This window comes from Acipenser ruthenus, chromosome 3, assembly GCF_902713425.1.
Source record: "Acipenser ruthenus chromosome 3, fAciRut3.2 maternal haplotype, whole genome shotgun sequence".
Lineage (NCBI taxonomy): Eukaryota > Metazoa > Chordata > Actinopteri > Acipenseriformes > Acipenseridae > Acipenser > Acipenser ruthenus.
Window position 1 is genome coordinate 70,279,842 of NC_081191.1, and position 11,265 is coordinate 70,291,106.

At 35.7% G+C, this 11,265-nt stretch overlaps 1 protein-coding gene across 3 annotated transcripts; it reads left to right on the plus strand.

Annotated features, from left to right (window-relative positions):
* Position 1: 1 nt before the first annotated feature.
* On the plus strand, positions 2-9,864 carry LOC117435533 (transcription factor GATA-6-like). 3 transcript variants are annotated; one of them, XM_034058806.3, is made up of 8 exons: positions 41-101; positions 547-648; positions 1,309-2,209; positions 3,961-4,127; positions 6,075-6,200; positions 6,508-6,595; positions 6,686-6,789; positions 8,203-9,864. In XM_034058806.3, the coding sequence occupies exons 3-8, from the start codon at positions 1,357-1,359 to the stop codon at positions 8,368-8,370; spliced, it is 1,506 nt and encodes a 501-aa protein (XP_033914697.1). In that variant the 5' UTR covers positions 41-101; positions 547-648; positions 1,309-1,356; the 3' UTR covers positions 8,371-9,864. The 3 variants fall into 3 exon arrangements, with proteins under 3 accessions (XP_033914695.1, XP_033914697.1, XP_033914696.1); XM_034058804.3 differs by lacking the exon at positions 547-648 and having other exon boundaries at positions 2-101; XM_034058805.3 differs by lacking the exon at positions 41-101 and having other exon boundaries at positions 108-648.
* Positions 9,865-11,265: the final 1,401 nt, after the last annotated feature.

An 11,265-nucleotide genomic window follows, 5' to 3' on the forward strand; every position in this document is an offset into this window, starting at 1 on the left:
ATCACAACCTCACCAGCCCTTCCACACTTTATTCCTTCAAAGTCCAGCTTCAAGTTACGATGGAATACTTCAAGCGGGGACTAATGGCATATCACCAATAGGTCTGACTCATTATGGCTTTTTTTTCACCTTTCTTTAACCTCTCCGAAACATCAGCTTTAATGTTCTGAAAACATCAGCAACTGAAATTTAGGGTATTGTTTTGTCACGGTTATCCTGCCTTAACTCTTATCTTTTACGAGTCTTATCTATAATAGTTATCTCATAGCAGCAAAGAGATATTACATGGTGTTTCCTATCTATATCGTCGTGTGTATGTGTATGTGGGAGGGGGGTTGTAGTTATGGAGAAGCTTTCAAGGGGGACCTTATCTTTGCCACAAGGAACTTCGTAATTACTTCGGTTTACAAGTCTGCGTGTTGTATGTTTATACACGAGCTGTTACTATTTGTGTGTAGAGGCTGTTTATTTTATTTTCACGTGGAAGTGGTTGTCAAAACGAAGTCCGTTTGTTAAACATGTGTAACAAAAATATTCCATGTATAGGTAATATACAAATCGAGTTGTCGCAATTTCAAAATGAAAGTGAGCAGTACCTCGAGAGGCTCTATAAACAGTGGTGTTGGCTGGCACTGATGTCTCCGAAAGGTATGTCAACTTGATTGTAAAAAAAATACAAAAAATAAAATAAAGCGTTCGAATAAGGAAAAATTAATGTTCATCAATAATGGCTAACTTTTAAGCTTCTGTGGACGGATTTAACCTTTTTACAGATAGAGAAGTGAATGTTTTTTTCTAATTACCCGATAATAGCTGTGTGTGTATGGTGAACCTATATGCAGTAGTTTAAGTACCTGGAAAAATGTATTTTTAAGGTCAAATTTACTTCAAATACTACAATATGAATTAACTTTTATATAAACTACTGCATATAGGTTCACATTAGACACATCAGTGTGCCTCTAAACTAACTTACATTTTAGCTAATTTTTCTTTATTTTTTACGAGAAAAACAAGTCGATCTGTCGATAGTCACATATCGCTTGAAGATAATCGAATGGCAGCTTCAATAAACTGGAATTAACATTGCTTTTCGTTGGAATAGCCAACTAGACACGAACATCATTGATATGCAAGTGATCGATTTAATAATAAAGACAATGCTCGTAGCGGTTTGATCACATTATTATTCTTTGATGGGGGTGCCTTACAATTAACTCACTAATTAATGTATCTGTATATATAAGAAATGAACTTTTTTTTCTTTTTGTTCTATTGTCATACTGTTTTCCCCCCTCTAATTTACAGATGATACCCTCTCAGTTTTCACAAACCTCACTCTAGATCAGAACCTGGATGGACCTCAGTGAACCCAGCTGGTCCATGGTTAAGCGGCTATCGTCTAGCAGCCCAGGGTCGTCTCCGGCTGAACCAAATTACCTTAGTAGTGACAGAAGATACAGACCTGCGTCTGCATCAGAAGAGCTGAGGTCACCATCAGCTACTAATCTTGACACTGAAGAAAACCAACCAACAGAGGGCAGGTCACTACACTCCTACGTTAATTCTGGACATCGCATCAGCCTACCGAGTTCGGAGGACGTAACACTCTTCACGGATTTAGACCAGGGCAACAAGCTTATTATTTCCAGTGGGAAATTCAAAGGGAGCTTAGTGGTTGACCCCAGTGACATGTACCAAACCTTAGCCATGGCTGGGGCCCAGGGGCCAGCAGGATACGACACGTCTGCCAGTAGCTTTATGCACTCCACAACAACTTCCCCAGTTTACGTACCGACAACCAGGGTTGGACCCATGATCCCCGGCATCCCGTACCTGCAAGGGAGCGGGGCTTCACAGCCAAGCCACGCAGTCAGCAACCACTCTGTGTGGTCCCAGCCTGCCTCCGAGAGCCCATCCTACAGCACGGGTAGCCCCCACGCCTCTAACCGTTTCCACTACTCTCCAAGTCCGCCAGTGAATAACGGAGCATCCAGGGATGGCAACTACAGCAACACTCTGAATGTCAACGGGAGAGACCAGTATAGTCCACTGGCCAGACCTCTAAATGGATCTTACCCAAGCCCATATTCACCTTACGTGGGATCGCAACTTACAACAGCCTGGCCAACTGGACCCTTTGACAACACTATGCTTCATACATTACAAAACAGAGGGGCACCCATACCTATTCGAGCACCAAATGGAGGTAAGAAAACTCACCTTGGTAACATTTTCAATAATGTATTACGCATTGTTACATTACATTGCTATAGAGTGATAAACACAAGTACAGTATAATGTGGATTAGTGAAATAAAGTACGATCCCAGATCGATAATTGGTAACAATTGGTGTTTCTTGTATGTCATTTCCAGTATAATTCTACTTTCAAAATGAATGGGCAAAAATGTAATGAAAAAATTAATTTCTGAAATGTAACTGGTTACACAGACGTGTTAGTTTTGAATAGACCACTTTTCTGTTAATTACGAGCTCTGTATTTTGAAGAAAGCGCCATCTCAAAGAGGGGCGTTTAATGAGAGAACTAAAACCAATAACGTTACTAAAACCTAACAAGTGACAACTTATTCTCAAGAAGGCGTAGATTAATTGGTTTTAAAATAAAAGTCGTTAAGTTTAAAACTTTAAATTTTTATATTGCTCTTTGACTTTGCACTTGTTTTAAAATGTGGCTATATATTGGGATGCTGTTCACAAACTTACTGGTCTTGCATTTCTTTTCATTATTGCTTAGCACACGTACGTCACACACATGTGAAATCCAGCATTAAAAAATTAGATTTACAGGGAATTATTAAAAAAACACGGAAAACCTTTATCATTATCTAATATATATATAATAATCGTTAAAACTCTGTTCAAAAAGAAAAGTCATCGCAGCAATTGAGTATTTATATTATTAAATGAAAAATTTAAGACCTAACGATTGTTGTATTTAATTTAACAACGTGACTGCAATTTTATGTTTAGTCAAATAGCGTATTATTAAAAGTATGTATGTATTCATCTTTAAGTTTCGGTTACTTTCAGTTAGAATATTCAGTTCTAACCAAATATTTTACGAAATGAAAACTATTGATTTAATTAGCTATTGTGTTGACACCCTCATCTGTTTTATCCACAAAAAAAAAACAAAAAAAAAAAAAAAAAAAAACACAAGCATGTGCCTACCTTAATTTAAAATAACATAATTTGATATATGTTGTATGAACAGGTGAAATACAGTAGCCAAAAGCGACAAAGAGTGTATTGCCAAAAAGATAAGCCTACAGGGTCCTCTCCTAAAATAAAAGAAGGCAGAATAGACTGCATGTAGCGTTTCATCGGACTTATCACAAGGAATTCTTTTTTCAGAAATGCAATTATTTTATTATTGGAGCTGTGTTTCTAATTGCATTCGGCAATGGGTCTTGTGTGCCATTTTATTAACACAAAAAACAAACTAAATTATTATTATTATTATTATTATTATTATTATTATTATTATTATTATTATTATTATTATTATTATTGGTGTCATCATGTCAAAATGAACAAGGAATTGTACAGGGAAGCTTAAGGCCATCAGTAACCATGGACTTTTTTTCTCTCATAATTTATTAGGCACCAATGTCATGTATTTACTTTCAAAGGTTTCAAAATGTCAATAATACAGTTTTCTCAACAGTTATTGTGTCAAGAGATATTTGCTTGGCTCCAAAGTATAGACCTACTTGCTTATGTCCTGACCCTATTACTAAAATACAAAAAGGTATGTTAAAAGAGTTATTTTTGGGCTGGGCAAATACACAAAATCAAATTTAAACTTGTTTTTCATTTAATAGCAACCATTTATATAAAAAAAGAAGTATGTATTTGATTTGAGTGTAATTCCAACATTTTCTAAAATGTGGGCTTTTTAATTGTCAATTGACAAGCCTTTTTTCTTGTTTGACAGATATACTGGATGATTTAGGTGAGAGCAGAGAATGTGTTAACTGTGGCTCCATCTCTACGCCCCTGTGGAGACGAGATGGCACGGGGCACTATCTCTGTAACGCTTGTGGGCTGTACAGCAAGATGAACGGGCTCAGCAGACCGCTTATTAAACCACAAAAACGAATGGTATGGAATAATGTTTTTGCTTTATATATATATATATATATATATATATATATATATATATATGTAGTAGTACTGATATATATATATATATATATATATATATATATATATATATATATATATATATATTGTACTGATGAACAAAAGAAATGCAACACTCAGGTCTAATGGATTTAATCAAATATTTTAAACATAGATATCAAAGAAAATCACCAAAAATGTGAACAAAAATCCAGTTCAAAGAATCATGATATGTTTTCATAATGAAACGTGAAAATAAAAACATTACAAAGTTAGTATTGGGTATGACCTCCCTGAGCATTAACACAATCCTGGCAGCGTTGATGCATAGACCTGATCAGCCTCTGGACTGACTGTGGGATGTTAGAACATAAGAACATAAGAAAGTTTACAAACGAGAGGAGGCCATTCGGCCCATCTTACTCGTTTGGTTCTTAGTAGCTTATTGATCCCAGAATCTCATCAAGCAGCTTCTTGAAGGATCCCAGGGTGTCAGCTTCAACAACATTACTGGGGAGTTGGTTCCAGACCCTCACTCTACCTTTGCAGCTGCAGCCAGCTGGCAAAAGTTGGTTGGTCGTGGTTGTCTCCTGTGGATGCCATTGGCGATTTGGTCCCACAGATGTACTATTGGACTCAGGTCAGGAGAAAAAGCTGACCACGGCAAGACCTCGACATTGTTTTCTTGAAGTCATGCAATGGCAATCCTAGCACTGTGTGGTCTTGCATTGTCCTGCTGGAAAATCTACACTTCCAGATTGGCTTGTAGGAATGGAAAAACTGTTGCCTCAAGGACTTCGTCAATGTATTGCTGAACAGCAAGGTTGCCCTCAATCTGCACCAAAGGAATTCTTGTGTTAAAGGAGATTCCTCCCCATATCATCACACTTCCACCGCCCCACCGGTTGGCTTGCACAACGCAACAGTCAGCATAACGCTCACCATGACGTATCCACACACATTGTCTTCCGTCAGGTCTGTCAAGGGGAAAAAGGGCATTCATTGGTGAATAAAACCCTCCACCACTCTCTCTGCCGTCACCTCAGATGCTCTCTGGCCCACAGAAGATGGTGATTTCGTCTCTCAGCTGTCAACATGTTACCCCTGAATGGCCTCCAAGCATGCAAATCATTTTCATGCAGACGGCGAGCTACAGTCATTCTGCTGATGCGCGGTTATTTCTTCTTGGAATTTCTCATGCTGTAGCCACTTAGTCTGAAAACAAATACGCAGATGGATGTGACGGTCCTGGGCTGGTGTGGTGTCCCTCTGCCTTCCAGGACGTGGCCTGTCCCTCACATAGCCTGTTTCTTGGTTTCCCTGGACTAATCTGCTGATTGTTGAAGCATAACATCTCATTACTAAAGCGGGACATGGTCGTATCTTTCGCTGTTTTTGCGTTAATTAAAATCATGTCTTTTCGAATGGCTATTTTATACAGATTCTTAATCAACTAATTTTGGCAATTTTAACTCAACTCAAATACCAAACACTGAGCACTTTGCGTTTTTATGAAATCACATGACTTGAGTAAGGTAGTGTATCCCAAGGAACAAGTCTACTCATACAATCAACAAACCTATATCTTTAAATAAAGATTAATACCCATCATTTGTAGGTTACATCAACCACCACAATTTACACATAGTAGTATAAGGGCATTTTGAACCACCAAATTAAAAACCAAAACCAAAATATCCTATATATAACAGTAAAAGATGGAGCAGTTATCTTTTTAAACATTTGCTTTCCACTTGAACTTGAGGCTATTTAACTGATCTAACAATCTAATTGGCTGTACAGGTGTCTGTCTAAATCACTGGACACTGGTGTAGCCTTCCATAGATGACATTTTACTGGCCTAAACTTTTTGTTGAATTTAAAGTGTATTTTTTAGTTTACCACCATCTCTCTCATTTTTTTCAGTCTTCATCAAGGCGGATCGGCCTGTCCTGTGCGAACTGTCACACCAGTACCACCACATTGTGGCGCAGGAATGCAGAAGGGGAACCAGTGTGTAATGCTTGTGGACTCTACACCAAATTGCACGGGGTAAGAACTGAACTCTGCAGTCCAAGGATACACAATTGACACAATTGTGTAAATTACTATTATTATTACATTTGCAGTTTTAGAACGTGTATCAAAATTGTAATATTCTGTCATCATGTTTATATATATATATATATATATATATATATATAGAGTAGCCCCATTTTTGTCCTAACTTTCCAGTTTGCTTACGTAGCATATTATAAGATTGATGTTTAAAAAAATACAAAAAACCAATCTCAATAATAATAATAATAATAATAATAATAATAATAATAATAATAATAATAATAATTTACATTTGTAGGTACCTAGGCCGCTTGCAATGAAGAAAGAAGGAATCCAGACGAGGAAAAGAAAACCCAAGAACCTTAATAAACCTAAGGCCCCCTCTGGTAATTATTGTAGTTTATAAGTAGTCTATGTAATTATATTGTCAGACTAAAAGATGAATTTGGTACTAACTTCAGTGACCATTCGCACAGGCAGCAGCAATCCTGTTCCCATGACTCCAACCTCCTCGTCTTCATCGAACTCTGAGGACTGTACGAAGACTGGCTCTCCATCCGCACAAGTGCCAGTGTCTGGGGTAAGACTTCTGTTAAATTATGTTATATATATTGTGTCAAGACCGTCTGCCCGCCAAATGAAACTGTAATTTAACATTTAAACTCTATTGGAAACATACAAAACATATATTCCTGTTGATAAACTTTGCTTTGTATCACAGGAATACAAAATCTGCAGTTCGAAACACTGTCTCTGACCTGTAATAAAACATTTAAAATGAGCAAGGAAGACTATAAATCAGCAAAGGAGCCAGGAGGTCACTAGGGAAGAGAAATAAATCATGTCACCTCTAATTAGGACAGTTTTCCCTGAACTTGTGACTGAAACAAAGCACTCGTATTTTTTACTTTACAAATACTCCCCCTTTACATAAAACCGTCAAATGTACTTTATGGTTAATACATTTGTAGTCTAAACTCATTATCTAAAGTTGCTAAGCTTTTGCGTCAGGTCAATGTTTGCTTATTCTTCTCCAAAGTAAGTTTAGATTGATGATTAAGGGTTATTTTTATGTTTATTTGACTGTAGAAAAAATGGGGTGTCAAGTGTTTCTGTCCTATAGACTCATATAATACAATTTATTAAGTAGGCTAAGTGTACAATAGGCTACAAACTACATTGATTAACTTTATTAGCTACTCATGTGCACCTAAACAGTTATTTAGAGATAAACATACATATTGAACATAGTCAGTATTCAGGACAAGGGTTTTAGTTCTGTACTAGAGATAAGGGTAGGGTCATATTAAATATTTAGCTGGAGTGTAAAACCAGATCTTTATTTAGTTAGAATAATGTATTCCACGGAGTAAACTTGATTTACTCATGCACACAATAAAATGTTCATAGTTTTGCATCTGCCATCTCCACACAATGCAAATTCTGTGTGCTGGTTTCTATTTAGTTTCCAGAAAGTATAGTTATATTCCTTGGCATATGGCATTTATTCACAGTTCTTTAAAAATAAAAATGATAAAATGACAAAATCCACAGCTTATTTTCATAAGGTCTGGTAGAATTATGGTTTAAAAAGACAGTTGTTATATACAGAATTAAATGGAACCATCTTAAGGAATTATGAATCCCCATGCTATTAAATACAATTTTAAATATGTTTTTGTTTTGAACTATTCTCACTGTTTAGAAGCATTTTTTTGCCTGTGTGAATGAAAAAAAAAGCTAAATTCATCAAACTCTTTAACTAACTGAGTGATTTACAGATATGTGAATAGAGATCAATGTTACAAGAAGTTATCAAAATGGTAGGATATCTATAGGGCTTGAACAGCATCCTACAATTTAACTTGCATGTCAGTTTTGAGAATTTCATTCTTTGAACAGGGATACAAATAATTATAAAAATAATTTCACCCAAAAATGCTAATAAAAAATGGACGTTCATTATACAAACATTTGTTGTTGCCATTTGTAGATCAATTCCTCAGCAATGTCGGGCCAAGGAGATAGCACCAACGCTGGAAGCACTGCACTGAACTATTCAGGTCAAGAGGGCCTCTACGCGGGAGTCAATCTGACCTCCACGGCTGAAGTCGCCACCTCGGTCCGAGGGGAGACGTGGTGTGGTCTGGCACTGGCCTGACCCTCCCTGTAAATAAAGATTGATGCTAGCTTCAGATGTTTCATCGCTGATGCAACAATGGTATCATCAAAGCAGCAACACTGCTTTACAAGGAGGCAGGACGTTACGTGGGAGTGTTTTTCTTTTATTTTCCCATGGGCTTGAAGAGGTGCTGGACTAGAAGAACTCTGCCTTCTTCCCTGGTATTTGTCCTCTGCAAGAATTTAAAAACAGAACAGACTCGGCAGGGTTAGGGTTATATGGACAGAGGAGAAGTTACACCTTTAAAGTTAACAGAATCAAGCTTGTCACTTTTCCAGTGACTTTCAAAGAAAAAAAAAAACATTTCTAAAGCCCAGTCACGCTGCCTTTTTAAAATGTTATTATTATTATTTGATCTGCAATGGGTACTTTCAGAATGAGCTCCACAGTCTCTATTGAAACCACTGCAGCCATTGTATTTAACTACACACATTGCTGAACACTGTTTTGACAGGATGAGGTTAACTGGATTCATCAGCTTTTCTTCCAATACAATCAAGCACACTATGGTACAATAAATGGAGTGCCTTTGCTGACAGCTGGAAAAGAAAAACACTAAATGCAAAGTGATTATCTGAATGAAAACTGAAATATTTCTTTACCTTTCAATTGGGAATTATGATTTTCCTTTTTTTAAATTTATTTATTTTTTAGCTTCAATAATAAAAACGCACACACGCACACGCACATACACACACACACACATACACACACACACACACACACACACACACAATGTGCTAGTAGTGCAAAACGTAACAGTTTGGTATGTGCTCTGTTTTAATTTATGCATACCTAATGATTATTGTTCTTTGGAGTACATTTCATTTATAATGAAGCTGCACAGCATTGTCTTTACTTTTTGTTTCTGGAAGTTCCTATTGTAGTCTGATTGAGATGTCATGGTTTTAAACAGGGTAGCAAACAGATAAGTCCTTGACTTCCACATGTTCAAGTGCAATTTGTGTTGCAGCAATCAGTGTTAAATCAAATGTTTCAGATTTAACCATTTATTATGCAATGAATGTAAACAAATATTTGATCTTAATGGTACTTATCTAATTTAAAATCGTTTGCCAGGCATCATTAGCAGTTGATATTTTCAACGGTTTAAAAGATGTCCCAATCTTAGTTTTAAAAAAACAAATTAAATCCAATAATCTCTTTTTAGAACAAATTTCACTCAGGAAAATTTTACTGATGGATTTTTTTTTGTAAAAGAGCATTGCAGCAATATTTTCTGGAAAGGAATAATGCTGAATCTTGACTACCTAAGTGATACATATGTAAATACTCCAAGACTTATTTGTCTTTCAAGTTTTATGATACAGTTTGTAAAGTAGGTGTATGTATAGATTGGTTGACATAACCCTTTTTTTTTTTTTTTTTTTTTTTTTTAGATGAGATGCCTTTGCCATATTGTTATTTGTTCAATAAAACTAATTAAAAACGTTATGTAATTTCTTAAAAGAATAGATCTTCTGTTCACAGTTTGTCTTTCGTTTCATAGAGATTCCAGTACATTGAATGAGACAAAGTGTTTTGGGATAATGTCAATTCATACAATAAACACATAATTATGTGTTTGTGTTCATAGAACCAATGTGAGTGTCTTAATGTTCTTCTTTTAAACTTTGTGTAGTATTTTCCTGCAGTTAAAAAGTAAATTGAATTGGGGCCATATGGCAATTTGTACTAAAAACTTTGTTCCTCTTTTCACTGGATGCTTTGTTGTATATCATTCAATGAAGTACAAAATACAGTTGTTTAAAAATAACCACAATAAACCTGGAGTAGTAATTGCTCGTCCGATTACTCTTGCATAAACTATAATGAAAAGTGATACTATTCCGATTCACTGCACTTTGACACAGGAATTGTACCTGTTACTGCATAGTTTCCCTCATTAGTGTCCATGTCATACAGCACAACACATGCAGTACAAATGGATCGTTCCATGTGAAATCAACACACCAGGGTACAATAATTTGAGTCACCATCTCAAATTATGACAAAACAGGGCGTGTTGAATGAGTCAGTATAGAAAACAACGCATATCAAATAGCATTCTCTGTCAGCCGTCATTTTTAAGATAAAGTACAAGTCACAACACTTGGGCCAACCTTGAACATTTATTTATTATAGATTCCAAATATTTATCAAAGACTCTTCAATACCTGCTTACTTTGACACTGCATTGAGCAATAAACTGGATGACTAATTTCTTTCCATTTTGTGTTTTTATCAGTACAGCAGGTTCAAGCAAGGGAAAATACTCTGAACATCCTAAAAGCTAAAGCTCAAGGATTTTATGCTCAATGACAAGTCAAGTAAAGGTCAGAGGCAAAAATAGAAATGGAAATGTTGTGTAATCCTGAAGAGGTAAACTTTCAAGAAATCCCATGGAATTAAACCAAATATCAGAATATAAAAGTAATGTACTATTGATATATTTATTTAATGATTTATGATGAAGCTTAATTGACCATTAGTATAGAACTTGATACAATTTAAATAGAAGTATTTCATATTTTGTATACTTTTTTTTTTTTTTTTAACCATATTTTAATTTGGTCAGTAAAAATACTTTACTTCATAACATAAACAAATGTATAAAAAAAGTTGCCCAAGTGGAGCAGTGATAAATGTTGAATTTATTAACAAGTACAGAATATGAAATTATTGTAATTCCACCAGCTAGAAACGCATTTATTTATAGAAACTAGACTACAAATATCATCCACCACTTATTCTCACCATGTTTAAAAGTACCGGAATAAATATAGCACCCAGAGAGGGAGACTTACACACAATACTGGTATTTTAATTGTGTTTCTACAGGGTACCGAATTCGATCCTGTAAGATACATTACT